This window comes from Monodelphis domestica, chromosome 1 (assembly GCF_027887165.1).
Source record: "Monodelphis domestica isolate mMonDom1 chromosome 1, mMonDom1.pri, whole genome shotgun sequence".
In the NCBI taxonomy this organism is placed as follows: Eukaryota; Metazoa; Chordata; class Mammalia; order Didelphimorphia; family Didelphidae; genus Monodelphis; species Monodelphis domestica.
In genome coordinates, this window is record NC_077227.1 from 433,827,536 (window position 1) to 433,848,520 (window position 20,985).

At 39.1% G+C, this 20,985-nt stretch overlaps 1 protein-coding gene across 1 annotated transcript in view; it reads left to right on the forward strand.

The window, feature by feature from the left end:
• The window catches only part of PEPD (peptidase D), a 280,769-nt gene that overhangs the window by 194,528 nt on the left and 65,256 nt on the right, over window positions 1-20,985 (forward strand). Inside the window, exon 11 of the mRNA XM_007474760.2 lies at window positions 10,974-11,051. Coding sequence (XP_007474822.1) covers window positions 10,974-11,051 — 78 coding nt within the window. The remainder of the gene's footprint in view (window positions 1-10,973; window positions 11,052-20,985) is intronic.

The following is a 20,985-nucleotide window of genomic DNA, read 5'->3' on the forward strand; positions in this document are numbered from 1 at the left end:
TTTATGAGATTATAAACTCCTTAAGAGGAAGAACTGGTTTTTTTCTTTATTTTGCATCCTCAGCACTTAGCAGAGCCTAACACATAGTAGGTCTTTTTTTTTTTTAGATTTTTTTTTTTATAATATATTTTATTTGACCATTTCCAAGCATTATTCGTTAAAGACATAGATAATTTTCTTTTCCTCCCCCCCCACCCCCCATAGCCAACGCGTAAGTCCACTGGGCATTAGATGTTTTCTTGATTTGAACCCATTGCCCTGTTGATAGTATTTGCATTAGAGTGTTCATTCAGAGTCCATCCTCTGTCATGTCCCCTCAACCTCTGTATTCAGGCAGTTGCTTTTTCTCGGCGTTTCCACTCCCATAGTTTATCCTTTCCTTATGAATGGTGTTTTTTTCTCCTGGATCCCTGCAAGTTGTTCAGGGACATTATACCGCCACTAATGGAGAAGTCCATTACGTTCGATTATACCACAGTGTATTAGTCTCTGTGTACAATGTTCTCCTGGTTCTGCTCCTCTCGCTCTGCATCACTTCCTGGAGGTTGTTCCAGTCTCCATGGAACTCCTCCACTTTATTATTCCTTTTAGCACAATAGTATTCCATCACCAACATATACCACAGTTTGTTCAGCCATTCCCCAATTGATGGGCATCCCCTCGTTTTCCAGTTTTGGGCCACCACAAAGAGCGCAGCTATGAATATTTTTGTACAAGTCTTTGTGTCCATTATCTCTTTGGGGTACAGACCCAGCAGTGCTATGGCTGGGTCAAAGGGTAGATATTCTTTTGTTGCTCTTTGGGCATAGTTCCAAATTGCCCTCCAGAATGGTTGGATCATTTCACAGCTCCACCAGCAATGAATTAATGTCCCTATTTTGCCACATCCCCTCCAGCATTCATTACTTTCCTTTGCTGTTATGTTAGCCAATCTGCTAGGTGTGAGGTGATACCTCAGAGTTGTTTTGATTTGCATCTCTCTGATTATAAGAGATGTAGAACACTTCTTCATGTGCTTGTTAATAGTTTTGATTTCTTTATCTGAGAACTGCCTATCCATTTCCCTTGCCCATTTATCAATTGGAGAATGGCTTGATTTTTTGTACAATTGATTTAGCTCATTATAAATATGAGTAATTAAACCTTTGTCAGAGGTTTCTATGAAGATTTTTTCCCAATTTGTTGTTTCCCTTCTGATTTTAGTTATATTGGTTTTGTTTGTACAAAAGCTTTTTAGTTTGATGTAGTCAAAATTATTTATTTTACATTTTGTGATTCTTTCTATATCTTGCTTGGTTTTAAAGCCTTTCCCCTCCCAAAGGTCTGACATGTATACTATTCTATGTTTACCCAGTTTACTTATGGTTTCCTTCTTTATGTTTAAGTCACTCACCCATTTTGAATTTATCTTGGTGTAGGGTGTGAGGTGTTGATCTATTCCTAGTCTCTCCCACACTGTCTTCCAATTTTCCCAGCAGTTTTTATCGAATAGTGGATTTTTGTCCCAAAAGCTGGGATCTTTGGGTTTATCGTATACTGTCTTGCTGAGGTCGCTTTCCCCCAGTCTATTCCACTGATCTTCCTTTCTGTTTCTTAGCCAGTACCAAATTGTTTTGATGACTGCTGCTTTGTAATATAGTTTTAGGTCAGGGACTGCAAGGCCCCCATCATGTGTGTTTTTTTTCATTATTTCCCTGGATATCCTTGATCTTTTGTTCTTCCAAATGAACTTTGTTATAGTTTTTTCTAAATCAGTGAAGAAGTATTTTGGTAGTTCAATGGGTATGGCACTAAATAGATAAATAAGTTTGGGTAGGATGGTCATTTTTATTATATTGGCTCGTCCTATCCATGAGCAGTTAATGTTTTTCCAATTGCTCAAGTCTAGTTTTAGTTGTGTGGCGAGTGTTTTGTAATTGTGTTCATATAGTTCCTGTGTTTGTCTTGGGAGATAGATTCCTAGGTATTTTATTTTGTCTAAGGTGATTTTGAATGGGATTTCTCTTTCTAGTTCTTGCTGCTGAGCTGTGTTGGAGATATATAGAAAAGCTGATGATTTATGTGGGTTTATTTTGTATCCTGCAACTTTGCTAAAGTTGTTGATTATTTCAATTAGCTTTTTGGTTGAATCTCTAGGATTCTTTAAGTAGACCATCATGTCATCCGCAAAGAGTGATAACTTGGTCTCCTCCTTGCCTATTTTGATGCCTTCAATTCCTTTATCTTCTCTAATTGCTACTGCTAGTGTTTCTAGTACAATGTCAAATAGTAGAGGTGATAATGGGCATCCTTGTTTCACTCCTGATCTTATTGGGAATGCATCTAGTTTATCCCCATTGCAGATGATATTAGCTGTTGGTTTTAGATATATACTGTTTATTATTTTTAGGAATGACCCTTCTATTCCTATGCTTTCTAGTGTTTTTAATAGGAATGGGTGTTGTATTTTATCAAAGGCTTTTTCTGCATCTATTGAGATAATCATGTGGTTCTTGCTAGTTTGCTTGTTGATGTGGTCAATTATGTGGATGGTTTTCCTAATGTTGAACCAGCCCTGCATCCCTGGTATGAATCCTACTTGATCATGGTGAATGATCCTTCTGATCACTTGCTGGAGTCTTTTTGCTAGTATCCTATTTAAGATTTTTGCATCTATATTCATTAGGGAGATTGGCCTATAGTTTTCTTTCTCTGTTTTTGACCTGCCTGGTTTTGGAATCAGTACCATGTTTGTGTCGTAAAAGGAGTTTGGTAGAACTCCCTCTTTGCTTATTATGTCAAATAGTTTGTGTAGTATTGGGATTAACTGTTCTCTGAATGTTTGATAGAATTCACAGGTGAATCCATCAGGCCCTGGGGATTTTTTCTTAGGAAGTTCTTTGATGGCTTGTTGGATTTCAATTTCTGATATGGGATTATTTAGGAATTCTAGTTCCTCTTCTGTTAGTCTAGGCAGTTTGTATTTTTGTATATATTCATCCATTTCTCCTAAATTGGTGTATTTATTGCCATATAATTGGGCAAAGTAATTTCTAATGATTGCCTTAATTTCCTCTTCATCAGAGGTGCTGTCCCCCTTTTCATCTTTAATGCTGTGAATTTGCTTTTCTTCCTTCCTTTTTTTAATTAGATTGACCAGTACCTTGTCTATTTTGTTTGTTTTTTCAAAGTACCAGCTTCTTGTCTCATTTATTAAATCAATAGTTCTATCACTTTCGATTTTATTAATTTCTCCCTTAATTTTTAGGATTTCTAATTTGGTTTTCTGCTGGGGGGTTTTAATTTGATCGCTTTCCAGTTTTTTCATTTGCATTTCCAATTGATTGATCTCTGCTCTCCCTTGTTTGTTAATATAAGCATTCAGGGATATGAATTTACCTCTGATTACTGCTTTGGCTGCATCCCAAAAGGTTTGAAAGGATGTTTCGCCATTGTCATTTTCCTCGATGAAATTATTAATTGTTTCTATGATTTCTTCTTTAACTAAACGGTTTTGGAGTATCATATTGTTTAATTTCCAATTGGTTTTAGATTTGGTTTTCCATGTACCATTACTAATCATTATTTTTATTGCCTTGTGATCTGAGAAGGCTGCATTCATTATTTCTGCTTTTCTGCATTTGTGTGCTATGTTTCTGTGACCTAATGTATGGTCAATTTTTGTGAATGTGCCATGTGGTGCTGAGAAGAAGGTGTATTCCTCTTTATCCCTATTTATTTTTCTCCATATGTCTATTAATTCTAATTTTTCTAAGATTTCATTCACTTCTTTTACCTCTTTCTTATTTATTTTTTGATTTGATTTATCTAAATTTGATAATGGTTGGTTTAAGTCTCCCACTAGTATGGTTTTATTGTCTATTTCTTCCTTCAATTCTCCTAGTTTCTCCATTAGAAATTTGGGTGCTATATTATTTGGTGCATACATATTGATTAATGATATTTCCTCATTGTCTATAGTCCCTTTTAACAAAATATAATTACCTTCCCTATCCCTTTTGATCAGGTCTATTTTTGCATTGGCTTTATCGGATATCATGATTACCACTCCTGCCTTCTTTCTATCAGTTGAAGCCCAGAAGGTCTTACTCCATCCTTTAATTCTGACCTTGTGGGTGTCAACCCGCCTCATGTGTGTTTCTTGAAGACAACATATGGTAGGGTTTTGGATTCTAATCCATTCTGCTATTCGTCTACGTTTTATGGGTGAGTTCATCCCATTCACGTTCAAAGTTATGATTGTCATTTGTGGACTCCCTGGCATTTTGATTGCCTTCCCTAATTCTAACCTATTCTTCTTCGGCTCTACCTTTTAGTCCAGTGATTTACTTTGAAACAGTCCCCCTTGTCCCCTCCCTTGATGTTTCCCTTTTTAGTCCCTCCCTTTTTGTTCCCTCCCCCTCCCCCCTCTCTTTCCCTCCCTTTTTGTTCTCCCTCTCCCCCTCCCCCCCTTGGTTTTCCCTTCTCCTTACCCTTGTTGGGTAAGATAGAATTCAAGATCCCAATGGATCTGGATGTTTTTCCCTCTCAGAGTTGATTTCCCTGAGATTGAGGTTTAAGTAAATCCCCCCCCCCCCTCTCTTCCTCTCCTTCTTATAGGAGTTTTCTTCCCCTCCCCTTCCCATATGAATCTTTGTGTGAGAATGATTATTCTATTTGGTCTTTCTTTACCCCCTATTTATACATTACATTTTCCCCACATATTAGTATACATAGGTTGATATAAATGTAGTCCTTATAGAAGAGAGTTTGAGTAAAAGAAGAAGATAACATTTTCCCCTTTCCTTAATATTTACCTTTTCAGGTATTCCTTGCTCTTTGATTTTCGGTATCAAACTTTCCACAGAGCTCTGGTCTTTTCTTTGCAAAAAGTTGGAAGTCTTCTATTTTGTTGAATGCCCATACTTTCCCTTGGAAGTATATAGTCAGTTTTGCTGGGTAGCTGATTCTTGGTTGGAGACCCAGCTCTCTTGCCTTTCTGAAGATCATGTTCCATGCCTTACGATCATTCAGAGTAGAACTTGCAAGGTCTTGTGTGACCCTGATTGGCATTCCTTTATATCTAAATTGTCTTTTTCTGGCTTCCTGTAGGATTTTTTCTTTTGTTTGATAGCTTTGGAATTTGGCAATTACATTCCTGGGAGTTGTCTTTTGGGGGTTTAGTGTAGAAGGTGTTCTGTGAGCTCTGTCAGTGGCTGTATTGCCCCCTTGTTCTAGAATCTCTGGGCAATTTTCTTTGATTATATCTTGTATCACCATGTCCAGTTTGGTGTTTATTTCTGGCTTTTCTGGGAGTCCAATTATTCTTAAATTATCCCTTCTCCCCCTATTTTCCAGATCTATCACCTTGTCGGTGAGATATTTTATGTTCTCTTCTAATTTCTTGGTATTTTGGCTTTGCTTTATTGATTCTTGCTCTTTTACACGATCGTTGTCTTCCAGCTGCCTGATTCTGGCCTTTAAAGCCTGGTTTTCTTTTACAGTTTGGTCAAACTGGTTTTGTAGATGCGTGAATTTCTTTTGCATTATTTCCAACTTTTCCTCCCAGAAGGCTTCCATCTTTTTGGTCATTTCTGATTCAAATTCTTCATAGGTTTGTGGAGAGTTTCCATTTCCTTTGGAAGGTTTTGGAGCATTTTCTTTTATATTATCTTCTATCTGCTCTGTATTTTGTATTTTGGCTCCATAGAATGTGTCCAAAGTCGCCCCTTTCTTCTTATTTTTCTTGGTATTTTGGGGCTTCTGTGCTTCTGTGGAGTTTTCCATCTCTGAATGTGGAGGATTGGCTTTTCTTGTCTCTGTCTGGTGTTCAGAGGCTTTAGTCCTGGGCAGATGGTTCTATAACTTTCCCTGGGTTAAACTGAATATGCCTCACTGGAACTGGAATGGAAGGGTCGGACCACGTTGCTTTCAGGAAGTTGCCTTCAGAATCGCTGGCTGTGAGGCTGTTTCTTCGGCCTGCGGGGGGATGGGCTGCAGCTTTCCCAAGCTCTAGGGCAAGGACTTTCACTGCGACTTGGATAGCAGGATCAAGCCCGTGAGGCTGTCTTGCCCGCCCTGAGGGTTGCTGTTGTTTCGACCAGCTCTCTGCAGCGGAAGCCCCAGGCAGTAACTTTCACCGGGACTGTAGAAGACCCTGAGGGTTCTGCTCTCTGAACCCGGCTGGGCTACGGCTTCCAGGAGCCTTGGACTCTGCGCTCCTACCCCTGAGGTCCGAGGGATCTCGGGTTCTGACTTTTGAGGGGAGCCGTACCTTTTGAACCGGGTCCAGGTCCAGGAGGAGGGTTCCCAGGGTCTGTGCTGTTGATCGTTTTGAATTTCGGCGCCTTAGGAGCTTATAGTTTGAGATCGGTCGGGAAGGTTTTTCCGGAGATCTGAACTTGAGCTTTCTCTAAGCCGCCATCTTAACCGGAAGTTCTCCACATAGTAGGTCTTAATAAATGCTTGACTGACACATTCACAGCACAGAAATGCACTTATAAACACTCACATATTCTATAATGTACCTTATCCAAGCTCAGTCATATGTGTAACCATAAAGACTCACACAGCACACACACCATCACACACATTCTCTGTGTTCACATATGCACATACATTCTCTCCTAGTCATACATGAATGCTCAGTCATAGTCACATATTCATGTACATACGTGGAAATAGCAGTCATTTCTGTAAACACCACACTCGGCCATACACGTGGAAATACACATGCACCTATTTTCTGAACAGAAATCAGGAGCGTTTGTACAAGCTGCTCATTACTGACGCCCATTCTGTAACAGCATGATTTGTAAGCAATTACATTTTACAAGCATAAGTTGCTTGTAAAATTATATAATGCATGTCACCTGGATGCTGTTTCCATTATTCAGCAGTGTTGCTTGGGCACCATGGCACTAGTGTAATAGGAGTTCCTAAAAATTCTTAAACCATGTTTTATATAACTTTTTATATCTCATTTTAAAAAAACAGCTTAAAGCAAGGAAGATAAACTGAAAAGGGTCTTTTGATCTCCAGAGCCTCCAAAGACCACGATTCCCCCACTTCCTAGTCCCTCCCCCACAAGACTTCCTTCTCTTCTCCACTCCATCATCCAAAGCCCTGCTTATAACCTCAAGAGTACAGAGTATTACCATAGCAGGATCAGCCTTGACCAGTACAGAACCCTCTAGGGTTGTCTTTAAGGGAATCACCACTAGAATGAACTCTTTTAATTATTTTAAGACTAATTATCTGAGCTAGTAATCCAGAGTCCTTTGTGTCTCATCCTATTCTCTGCATTTTGACCCTTTCTTGTATGTTAGCCTCTCATTAGAGGAGGCATCAGGGCAGAATGAGGGAGTGAGTCTCAATCTAGTCAATTTTAGCCCTTATTAACAAGGCAGGCTTGATTACAGTAAGGTTTAGGATTATCTATAGATTTTAATTAGGCCTTTCTCTCTCCTTTCAGACCCTCATTATGAGAAAATGAAGGACTGGCGCCACTCAAAGGCAGAACAATGCCTTGTTTCTCTAAGTCTTCATATCTGAGCAGCCAAAGCCATGGGTTTCCCTTGGCCCCAGAGGGAAACTCCTCTGTGAGCACTGTCCAGACCAGCTGGCTAGAGAGGACTACTTTTATCTCAGACAGGCTGGCATCTGAAGGGTTGGGTGGGCAAATGCCAGTCAGTAACTCCATATACCTGACCAGAACAGAGAGAGCTCTGGCAGAAAAAGTAGACATTGAAGTGGGAGGGACAGCAAGATGCACTCCAGTAAAACCTGAGACTTCTACCCTTCTCTTTATCTTGATGTTTCATGGACCTTGGGAATAACAGTAGGGAAGACAAGATGACATGTGGAGACCAAAAATAGGTCATTGAGTAGGTCGAGGTGTTTCAGAAGTGAAGATCAAGGCCCCTAACTCCTCAGGAGATTTTTTTTTTCTGGTGTAGCTCCCCTGTGCCTCTGCTTGCCTTGATGCAGAGAATAAAAATGTTTCCATATGTTGGAAAATGGATATTTTTCCTTCCCATATGATTCTTTTTTTCATGCAACCCTTCTCATCCCCTCCTTCATTAGAAAATAGCAGCTTCCCCTCCTAGTTCTTGTTCCCCCCAACAAATCATACCTGCCAGGTATGATGCTGGGTATTGAGATTGATGCCTGAGGTTATCAGTAGAGCCTTCTCATGGGGTGATGGTGCATCAGGAAACCTCATTCATAAACACGCTAGAGGGGAAGACAAGCTACTCACGTTTTCTTGTTGCTATGAGAAAGGCATCAAACATGTTAAGTCTTCTGTGCACACTGGCTCTGTTACCTATTTTTGCTTAGTTTCTGGAATAAGAAAATCAATCATTTCATTCTAGTTAAAAAATTAAGGGCCCCAGTATGAAATAAAAGCAGAATTAGCCCAATTCTCGGCTACCGGGATTTTAGATAGGCCAGTAAAGCCATATTTTTCCAGCTTTGGGCATTGGGCCAGGCCTGAGGAGTAGGACTGGAAGTAGGAAATAGCAAGACACAGTTCTTAAAAAAAAGTTGACATCATCTTATTGAGTAAGGAGTAGTGATCACTATGATGACTTTCTTTTAATGAAAAGGGATAAAAGGTTAGGCCAAACCCTAACATAGTAGGCTCAAGGGATTCCTCGAAAAATCCCGGAATCTCAAAGTTTAAAACTAAGTAGTATCTCCATATTGTGTTAAAGGGAAATGAAGTATTGAATAAGTCAGCACTGGAGGTAAAGCTCCTAATCACCTGTCATGTATTCTGTCCAGTGAGGGATGGGGATAAGACAAAAGTGACACACTCCCCACCCGAATGGATCTTAGAATTTATTTGAGCAAAGAAAGCATGCACGCAGAAAGTTACAATGTAATCCATCCAGCCACAAAGGGGAGTATCCTCTCTCAGGCCCAGTCTCCCCAGCTAGGTGAATGTTGGCCAGCAGGTGGTGCTAAAGAGACACTGACCAGCATCAGAGACTGATCAAAACAGAGGTGGCTACCATGATGGCCAACAGTAGATCCTGAGGACTCCTAAGAGTTTACGTTGGGGTCATGGTGGGAAAGAGATTGCAGCTCACAGACTTGAAACAAGTCAATATGGCAGAATTGACCAACATTAGGGGAAATGACAAGCAGGAGCCAGACTGGTTGGAGACACTAAAGGCCAAGGGATGGTATGCTAAGCTTCCCAAGGTTTACCTACCAGTGTCACCTTCCCACACCCTACTGGGGATGTCTTGAAGAAAAAAATAAATTATAAAGCTTCCACTGAAGCTAAAGGCACAGGATTATCTCAAATCTTTAATGATGTTCACTCTCCTTGGACTCCGGGGCAGCTTGGGAAAGTAACTATGAATACATTAAAATATGGTGGAATGGGAGTTGTACCAGCAAACACAGATAAGGGAAAACACCTGGTTATCCCAAACCACAGTGTCCTCCTTAGCACTCTCTAGACCCTCCCATTTCTTTCCTTGCAGTTGTTCATTCTGTGTCTATAGGCAGTATTATGAAAAGGAGTCCCTCATATATCAACAATGGTTGCTCTGCTATTTTACTTAAATATTACAGCTATTTGGGAAGAGACATTGGTAGGCTCTCAGAGCAGTCAGCAATTCTTGTCCCCTTCCTGTGCCTTCTGCTATAGCCAACATACAGTATGATTTTTGTTTGGCCCAAGTGTCCTCTGGACCAGCCTGAATGTAACTGGTTAGGTCTCTGCTGAGGTGGAAGTCTTCGGTATATGAATAATACATTTGAACATTTCAGTCCTTGGAAATTTTCTACTCTGGTGGATAGAGAGAAAAATCATTATTTCTACTTTTATGATTCCTGAGCCTCCTGAAAGGGGCCATAAATATTACACACAGGTGATTTTTTTTTTCAACGGACTTAAAAGTTCTCTTTTTTCATAGAAGCATAAATGATTGGGGGGAACTTTCACATGACAGAACAGCTCCCAGGTACCTTGCTGTAGTAACCAGTCCAGCAGCTTCTTGCTCCTTTTTTTACTTTAAGAGTCAAAACCAGACAATCCCTGGGGACTCCTCTTCCTTTCCCTCAGCAGAGAAGTTTTCTCTCACTAATGCTTAGGAATCAGAATAAACTTATCATTTCATTTTGGCTAGAAATTTTTATTATATGCCTGGATCTACTTACAGAAAAGGGGGCTCAGAAAGAGTTATATTCTAGCCACTGGTCAAACTTGCTTCTAATGATGGATGGCCTCCTCCAAAATATTCTATTCTCTATCTTGTATTAGGAAGTTGGACATCTTCAGAATCCATATTTTTACTATTGTCAACATAGAGAAGATCTGGTGACCAATCTTACTCCTCTTTTTCCTTATATGGCTTGGTTTAGAAAGTCCTTGTGTCTTAGTGTTTTCATTTATAGAATGTTGACTACAAGTTGTAACATCTTGAGGAGAAGCAAATTTCCATTAGAAGGAGCATGAGAAGGAGCAGCTAAGTGGCTTAGTAGATTGAGAGCCAGGATTAGAGATGGAATATCCTGGATTCAGATCTGACCTCAGACATTTCCTAGTTATGTAACCCTGGGCCAGCCATTTAATCCCCTTTCCCCAAGCCCTTAGTATTCTTCTGCTTTGGAACCAATACACAGTATTGATTCTAAGATGGAAGGTAAGGGTTTTTTAAAAGAGAAAGAAAGGAAGGAAGGAAGGAAGAGCACGAGACATTGCTAATAAAGCCTTTTATAAACCATTAGAAGCAAGTTTGACCAGTGTCTAGAGCATAACTCTTTCTGGGCCCCCTTTTCTGTAAGTAGATCCAGGTATATCATAAAAATTTTCTAGCCAAAATGAAATAAGGCATGACACAGTCAGTGTGGTGATCATTTTGTCTTAAACCCTGATTTAATAAGTCCTGAACCTCCTTTTGAGGCCCTCCTCTCCCCTACTCCTATTCTTTTGCTTATCTAATATGGTGACCAACTTCATTTTGTCCTTTTTTAAGTGGAGAGAATGCTGCCATCTTACACTATGGCCATGCTGGGGCCCCAAATGACAAGACGATTCAAGATGGAGACCTATGGTAAGTACCCAGGGTGAGTGGAAAGCCAGTTAGTTGCTTCCACCTCCCACCCCTTATGGCCTGTCAAGATGAGAACCAGGTTGCAGAGAGACAGGCTCTTCTGTAGCCTGGGAGGACAAGAGAATCAAATTTGGCATTACCTCAGCCTCTTTTTTTTTTTTTTAAACCCTTATCTTCTGTCTTAGAATCAATACTGTGTATTGGTTTAAAGGCAGAAGAGTGGTAAGGGCTAGGTAATGGGGGTTAAGTGACTTGCCCAGGGTCACACAGCTGGGAAGTGTTCTGAGGCCAGATTTGAACCTAGGACCTCCCATCTCTAGGCCTGGCTCTCAGTCCACTGAGCTACCCAGCTGCCCCCCTCAGCCTCTTTTACTCTATAGTGTTTACTGTCCCAGTTAGCTTCACAGATATCATTCATAGGAACCAAGTAGTTTTCTCACAGATTCTTTTCACTGAAAAGTGGGTATTCCAGAATGTTCTTCTCCTGTCAGAGGAACTAGTATCAAATCTAACACAAACTTGATTACATCATTTCTTAGTAGATAGAACTGTGCCAAGTCCATTTTTAGCTCAAACTTAAACTGTTCTCAACCTTCAAGAATGAAACAGGCATAACTCAGAGCTGACATACACAGTGAAGTATCGAAGCTTTCAATTCAGAAGGATTTTGTTTTGTTTTGGGTGGGGGGACAGAAGGAAACAGAAATTGTGCTGTTCATATCATGTACCTAGTATTATTTTGCATGTCCACTGTGTAATGATAACTAGCTTTTGTTCAGTAGGTCCCAAGGTTGGAGAGAGTTACAGATAGAAGAGACACATGCATGATGGGTATGAGTAACTGAATGGGCTTTTCCAAAAGGAAAAATAGTTTGGTTATTAGATGGTTGTCATGATGAGCATTCTTTTTGATTCCCCCAGATCATCTTTCTCCTATCGCAAATACAGACTTTTAATCCTCCCTTTTCCCTTTTTAAAGGTTAAAAGAACTAGGATGGTTTAGCCTGAGTCAAGCAGGCTAAAATACTCCTAACAAGCCTTCAGTGATATATAGAGAACAGATGGAGGATAGAAGGAGAGTGGAGGAGCAAAATGGAATTGGTTTCTGCATAAAGAAACTCTTTGTAGCTGATAAGTAGTTAAAAGTAAATTTCCAAGAGATGCTGTGGAATTCCTCTTTTGGAAGTTTTTAAAGGTAGCACAGAGGTTCAATGGAAATATGATTGGGGATGTTGACTCTAAATGATCACTTATTGCAGATATTAATAATATGGAAATAGGTTTTAAACAATGATACAGGTATAACCCAGTGAAATTTCTTCTCAGTTCCAGGGAGGGGAGAGGGGGAGAAGAACATGAATCATGTAACCATGGGAAAATATTCTAAATTAATTAATTTTAAAAATAAGTAGTATAGACATGACATGCATGAGTAAGATGGATGATATAAACCAGTGGTAAGGAATGGATGAAAATACCAATTCTCTAGGTTCCTCATAGCACTAAAATCCCATGATCCTAAGATAGCAATGGCCTTCCTAGTAAGTTCATGGATGATAGAATCCTGGTGTTCCTATCACCCACCTCACAGTATGACCTTAGGTTCTCATTATCAACAATCAGAAAAACCCAAATTTCTTATCCTCAGACTGATGCATGTTTTTATTTTGTTTTTACCTTTGGTTACATCTTTCATTAGGAATTGTTAGCACAAGATTCAATAGCTTCATTAAGCCAATCAGAGTACCGAGTTCTACTTATATGTTTACTCTCTGTGACTCTTAAGGCTGGTGTTGGTGGTTCTAAATACTTACTGGATATGCCAGCAACCTCTGTGCATCCTTTAGGACATAAACTCCCAGGTTAAGAGAAGAAATCCCCTTCTGGGACCTGAGCTCTTCACATTGGGTCCTCAACTTTCTATATAAAGATTTCCCCATTTATAGCTGGAGCTTGTGGAAATTGAGACAGACCAGTGGCAGAGACTATCTTCTTCCCTCTAAATTCTGTGATATAGTTCATAAACATCTTTAATATATTCTCCTCAGATCCCCATTTTGTTTCTTAATTCTGAGCCCTACTTAAAAGTGGTACAACTACCAGATAATTAAAAATTGGTGATTGCCATTCAAATTACTGGAGAAAAAAACAGGAGGGAAACTTCAGCCTTAGAAAGGGAAGATGCCCCATGATTTGGGGAAGGGGAGTAATCTCTGGAGACTGATCATCTTTGATATATAATTTATTCTTCTAGCAAAAACAAGAAAGTCGCCCTTGCCATCTGTGTACTTAAGAAGCCTTTCTACTTCATTCTTCCCACCTCCTGCAGACTTTCTAGGTGCCTTTGTACAATTACAACTGCTCATTGGAAATAAGGGCCAGCCAGGATGTAGTAGGAGCAGAAAGGTCTTGTGAAAGATTGAGATATTATTCTTCATGGAAAAAAGGGCCTAATCCATCTTGGCCTTTAGATAAAACTGGCAAAGCCAGAAGCTGGAGAGAGAGCCCTCTTTCTTCCTCTGCCCCCACCTCCACTCCTAGTTTAAACTCATTTCTTTGCTTATGTAGCTTTTCAGTCATAATGACCTTAGAGTCATTTTTTGGCTCGCTGGATCCCTGGGATTCTGTGCTTCATCTCAATATTCTTCCCTTTTTTCTTATCAGCTTCAATAAAAGGTAGAATCAATAGTCAATACTTCCTCAGTGGAGCCCAGTATCAGAGAGGTGGGAAATGGATTTGATTTGGGGAAGTTTTAACCCTCACTCTTACTGTCCACAGTGTATTGAAAAGTGTAGTGTCATTCATTTTCTGTTATAGGTGGGGCTATGTGGAAGGGGATCCCCCAAATTTTCTACAGCTAAATGAGGGTACCTATTAGCATCCTCAGAGAGTTGATATCTACCCAAGTGATTCTTTTTTTTAGATGTAGAATCATTTTCTTTTTTAAAACAGATTTTATTGGTATAATTTATCATATCACCTAAATTTTCTTCCTCTCCTCTCCCAGAGAACATTGCTTGTAACAAAGAATTTTTTTAAGAATGGGGGAGGGGAAGAGAAATAATTCAGCAAAAACGAAACAGTATTTTGGAAAATTTGCATTGCAAAAAAATCTTGCAATTATCCCCACCTGTGGACCCCCAATTTCTGCAGAGGACTTGGGGGGAGATATCTTTGTATGTTTTCTCTTCCTCAGAATGAAGCTTGTTTTTCATACTTTTACAACTTTCATTTTCTATTGCATTATAATGTTCTTTCCTTTTATCTTGTTGTAGTTATTTATATATTTTTTCCCTTGACTCTTCTTACTTCATTTTGCATTAGTTTTTGTAAGTCTTGCTATTCTTCTCTAGATCTATCATATTCATTGTTTCTTTTAGTATAGTAGTATTTCATTACATTCATGTACCACAATTTATTTAGTCATTCAGTGGGCATCTACTTTATTCCCACTTCTTTGCAAATCATTTCCAAAGCATTTCTATTTTCATTTTCTTATCAGTTCCTCATAATAGCCCTAAAGGGGGAGGGAGAGCAGGAACTATTACCTCCATTTTACAGACCAGAAGAATAAAGGCTAGAGAAGTGATGTGACTAGTTTAGGGTCTTATAGCACATTAGTAACAGAGCCAAATCTCTTGACTCTCATCCTCATATTTCTGACATCATCTTCTAGCCCCTTAACTGTCTCCAAAGTGTGGAGATGAGTGGAAGATAACTCAGAGGTTCTCCAATTCCTCCATCTGGTCCCAGAAAACAAGCTGGAGATGACTAATAATGGCTCCACCAAAATCTCCAAATAGTACAAAGGTTCAGAAGCCCCAAACAAGAGCCCAGTTCTTTTGTATTGTATCTGACACAACAAAACTGTAATGTACCAAAGGCATTTGGGCAGCCCCTCAGAACACCCTGTAATAGTATCCGGTGTATGTGATATTGAAAATAGGGTTATAGCTACTGGCCACTGTGGGGTGGACTTTCAGCCTTTGTTATTATGTGAGCTTATTCCATGTGGGTAGCCTGTGCTTGTTTATTGCTATGCATCTGTGTCATGGAGGGATAAGTGATACAATACACTTCACATCTGAACTGCTCAGAGTTAAAGGCTATTAGGATAAAAATGTACAGTCAGCTGGTTGCAGAGGAAGATAATGCCTCATAGTGGGAATCTTCAGGGTGCATGGGGAAATAGTGTAAAGCACAAAGGGTAGTTTCTTCTATAGTTTCTATCATACCTGGAATTTACTGATTCACTCATCATCCAGTTCCATGCTATAAGCAGGATGTCTCATTTGGACAGAGCCCCCCATTGTCAGTGCAGGATCTCATTAGTAGCTGGGAGACTCTGTAAACTGGAAACCCAGAGCTCCTTGGAAAGGGAATGGAATCTTAGCTCATTTCCCTATGAATCCCTCTTCCCCAAAATACATACATATAAAATGACACCTTTGGTTCAAAGCCTACACAGATTTACTCCAAAAGACAGTTCATTCTTTAGCTGTTGACCGTCAGGTCCACCCTATACAAAAAACACCTCCTTGCCACACATTGTGGGAATCCAAAGTGTCTTCTAGGTCTTTACTTCTCAAGTGAGCAAATAAGTAATTTAATAACTGTCCTGGGGATATGCTTCTGGTATAGGGGGAATCTTAGAGGAAAGAAGGGTCCAAAGTAGCTTCAGCTCATCCTGAGTGAGGTGAGGCCCAGAAAAAGGAAAAGGACTAGGTAGACCTGAACTAGGGCTGTGCTTCCATACTTATATAGTTCCTTTGAATTCTACTCCATCACTCTTTATATTTGTGCTTTTATAATGATACTACCAAGGGCAGCTAGGTGGTCTAATAAATAGAATTCCAGTTCTGGAATCAAAAAAACTCATCTTCCTGACTCCAACTCTGGCCTCAGACCCTTACTACCTATCCAACCCTGGGCAAGTCACTTAACCCTATTTGCCTCAGTTTTCTCATATGTAAAATTTGCTGGGAAAGGAAATTGCAAATCACTCCAATATCTTTGCCAAGAAAACTCCAAATTGGATCACACAGATTCAGACACAATTGAAAAATAACAAAACAACGACAGCACCTTTATTCATATGACAGTCCATTTGTCTTAGGGTTTCCATTTAGATTATTATCTCAGTTTTGCAGATGAGGCAACTAGGTCCCAAAGTCCTTTTGGTCAAACAAACCATATCTGAAGTATTGTGTCCATTTCAGGTTCCACATTTTAAAATGTAGCATTAATAAGCTGGAGAGAGTTCAGAGGAAGGCAAAATAAGCTGTGAAAGGACTAGACTGCAAAGAACCAACTATTTTAAAAAATTATTTAAAAAATAATTTCGAGACAGAATAGAAAATCACTTCTGTCCTTATACTTGGGGAATTGAACAGGAATGAGAGTGAATGCTGTGGTTGTACCAATTGAAGGAGGACAGAAAAATGTTTGATGAATAGTTCCTTCTAGCTATAAATCTATCAGTCTGATCTCTGACTAGGTGACCTCTGTGGCCTCTTCCAGCTCTCATTTTCTGTGATTAAATGTGGACCGAGAATGCCCAGTTGGACAAACCTAGTTTTCCTATACAGGGTATTGCATTTAAATTTGTATTTTGCACATAGAGTGGCAGGATCAATGTAGCCTACCAGAAATTGCAGCTGTTTCCATAAATCATGTGTTATTAACACTGTCTAGAAGGTCATACAAAGAAACCAACAGGCCCCCTGTTCAGTATGAATCATGTTGTTATAGAAACCCACATTTGGTATTCTACTTGGCGGTAAAACCCAAACTTCATTCCCTAAATATATTGTCACATCAGTGTGCTGCGGATGCATCTTCAAGCAATAGGGACATACATCAGCTACACCATAGCTCTGCCAAGACACTGTCATGGGCCTTTGTGAGGCTCCCAAAAGCAGAGCTGAATTCTGGATTCAAGCAAACCCATTTGGTGCCATTATTGCATCTCTCCAGGCCTGAGAAGTCAAGTGTGTGTTCTGAGATTTCGAAGGAGCTCTCCTGAGCAATAAGGCCCACCTTTGCTCAGAACTTCCATAGAACTGTCAATTTTTGCCTTTTTTCTTGACTTCAATTAGATGTTAGAAGTTCTTTAACTTGAGAGTTTATTCTTAGAAGCAAATTCTCTGGTCCCTGTAAGGCTGAGGGCCTCTCCCTACTTAGTGATGCTATTCATCATAGAGAATATAGCTAGATGTAAGTTTTATTTTAAAAACAAATATAATATTTATTTAGCAATTTGCATAAAAGAGCTCACTTAAGTCTTACAGCAATCCCATGAGGTAGGTACTGCACATTTTAAAGACATCAAGCCTGAAGTTCAGAGAAGTTTAGTGACTTGCTCATTTAAGAAGTCTCAGAGGTAGGATTTTAGTATTTTGAATATAAGTAGATTTTCATTACCTCTCAACTAGACTATTATAACACCTTCTCCATATTTTCCCCATTTTTTTCCTCCCTCCCTGTGGGAAAAAACCCTTTTGACAAATATGTTTAGTCAAACAAAACTAATTTCCACATTGACCATGTCCAAAAATGTATGTTTTATTTTGGAACTTGAGTTTGTGGGAAGTTTGCTTTATCATATATATCTCCTGGAATCATGATTGGTCATTGCACTGATTAGAGTTCTGAAGTTTGTCAAATTGTCCTATAAATTGTTCTGGTTCTGTTCACTTTACTCTGCATCAGTTCATATAAGTCTTCCCAGATTTCTCTTAAACAATTACTCGTATCATTTCTCATAGGGCAATGAGGAGGTGTAAGGGCTAGAGTACTGAGCCTGGAGGCAGGAAGACTCGAGTTAAAGTTTGACCTCAGACACTTACTAGATATATAACCTTTGGCAAGTCATTTAGTATCTGTTTGCCTCAGGTTCCTCAACCAAATTAGGGATAATAATTCCTGGGGTGGTTGTGAGGAACAAATGAGATTATGTTTGTGTTGGGGTTTTTTTTCTGTTGTTTTTTTTTAAGCTCTTAGCATAGTGCCTGACACAGTAGGTGCTATATAAATGCTTGCTTTTATTATTATTATTGTTTTGGTATTCTATTACATTCATACACCATAATTTGTTCAGCTATTTCCCAGTTGTTGAGTAACCCCTTTATTTCTGGTTCTTTGTAATTACAAAAGGAGTTGCTATAAATAATTTTGTACATATACTTTCTCTTTTTCTTTTATCTTAAGCTGAGTGCTGGGTCAAAGGGATTTTTGTGGGCATATTACTTTCAATAATGATTTGACCAATTCACAGCTCCACCACCAGCATTAAGGTTCCTGTTTTCCCAAAAACCTTCTAGCATGTCATTTTTCTTTTTTTCTAAAGCTTTGCCAATCTGAAGGGTGTGAGGTAGAACCTCAGAATTGCTTTAATTTGCATTTCTCTAATTAGTGATTTGGAGCATTTTTTCACATACATGTTGATAGCTTGAATTTCTGCCTTTGAAAACTGCCTGTTCATATCTTCCAACCATTTTTCAGTTTAGGAATCATTCTTATTCTTATAAACTTGAATCATTTCCTTATTTATCTTGGAAATGAAACCTTTATCAGAAAAATTTGCTGTAGAGATTTTTTTCCCCCAGTTAACCATTTCCCTTCTAATTTTCATTACATTGGTTTTGTTTATTTTGTATAATTAGAATTGGTCATTTTATCTTTTGCAATCTTCTTTAACCCTTGTTTGGTGATAAACTATTCCCTTGTTCAGTGGTCCGAAAAATCTCCCCTATTCCTCTAATTTGTTCATAATGTGACCTCTTTTATCTAAGTCCTAAGTCCATTTGGAGTTTTAGCTTAAACTATGGCATGAGATATTGGTCTAAACCAAATTTCTGTCAATCTTTTTTCACTGGTTTTTGTCAAATAGTGAATCTTTACCCCAGTACTTTGGTCTTCAGGTCACTTAAACAATCGTCTATTAGTTTCATTTGTTTCTGTATGCTATGAGACTAATCTGTTCCACTGATCAACCTTCTGTATTTTTTAACCAGTATCAAATTGTTTTGATGATTACTGCTTTGTAATTCAGTTTGAGGTCTTATAATCCAAGGACTCCACTTTTTCTTTCCATTATTTCCCTTGAGATTTTTAAACTTTGGAGCAAATGATTTTCATGTAAAAAGTCCTTTTTTTCTGCCTGGAAAATAGAAATATGAAATTGAATGGCTTCTAGTCCATGCCAAGGTTCTAGTGAAGCATTTAGGTGTGTATGGTTTCTTAGAAGTTGTTCCTTTTGGCTTTTAGTAATCCACTTGGTAAGGGGCCAGATTTGTGTGGCCCCAAGCATATGTGATTGTGATGAAGGTCTTGGGTGTCCTGGAAATAAATGAGGAAGATGAGTGAAAGAGGGTAAGAGGACTGACTCTACATTAGAGAAGCCTACATTACCCACATTTCCCTGAGCTCTTCAGAAATGTGACACTTGGGTAGACTCACAGGTAGAGGATGATTTCCAGGACTCTTGTTTTCTCTGATGAAACTCAGTAAAATCTTTAGTTAGCTATAGATTCCCTTAGAATGGTAAGGGGAGGGCCTTGTGTGGACAAGGAATCCACACTCCAGAAGCCCAAAAGCAGCAGAGTCAAGGGGACAGCACCGATCAGTTGTAGAATACCCATTCTACAAAGGAAAAGATCTAGACCCAAATATTCTTTTACAAATCCCTCAGGTTCATCCCACTACAACCTCATCAGCCAGTAACTGTTCTTACATTTTTATAAATGATGATGTTGATCATCTTTCTCTTAATGTATTTAAAGATTTCTTATGGATTGGATTTGGGTCATCTCCCCACCCCAAACATAAATTAGGCTGAATATTCCCTAAGGATTAGAACTATATCTCCTCTTTTAAAAAGTTGAACATATTCAATAATTTTCCTTCCATGTTTCTTATTACAGAACCACAGAGTACGGTGTAGTGACTTGAACACCAAAAGGCCCTGTGGTGGTATGGAAGGGCACTAGGCCCTCAAGCAGCAAGTAGATCTCAGTTTGAATCCCAAATACAACTTTAAGCAAATCGGTTCTTTTCTTCAGTTTCCACACTTCTAAAGTATGGAGATAATCCTTGGAACAGGTTACCTACCTTGCAAGGCTATTGTGGAGAGAATACTTGGTCAGACTATAGAGTATTCCAACACTGTGATCTATTTTAAATTAATTTGTATGAGATTAGCATAATTAATAAGAGATTATTGAGTACCTTGAACAATTCTTTGCTCACTGCACAGTACCCAGAAGAGTTTTTTTTCACACAGTTGGTGGGCCATGGTCTGGACAGGGTCCCTCTCTAATGTCAGCTCACCAAATTAGCCATTATAGGGAGCTAAAATCACACCTTCATTCTAAGCCCTCATTCCTGCTCTTAGCTCCCAGTTCAGTGGACACCTCCATTCCCTGTTGGATCAAGTACCCCAGAAACAACTGTTGGAGGCTAATTGGATGAGCCCTCTGATATGAATGCTGGGCCTACACTTGTGTTTTTATTTTTCTCGTGTTAACTTTGAAATGTAGCCAACAGAATAATTATGAGTTTATTACAGTCAATTTATTATGTAGCATTTAGTGCAACATGTTTTGTTGATTACCATTACTGCCAGATTGCTAGAGGCATTTATAATCCATTGTTTTATTGAAATAGGTCTGCAGAGCACCTCCCCCATTCAGTAAACAATAAATCATTCCTTTATTCTGACATAAAAGCCACAATACAACCTCAAGCTGCATGAAACCCAGATCCTAGACCAGGGTCTAAAAATCTTCCTGAAGGTCATTATTGGGCCCCTTCCTCTCAAAACAGCTATTGTAGGTCTCTAACCTTTCCTCTTTGGAGAAGGCTTCTCAGACTTTTGCCATTGAGTGAGAGCTCTTTGAGGTAAGCATCTCCTGTTTGGGTAAATGTTTTAGG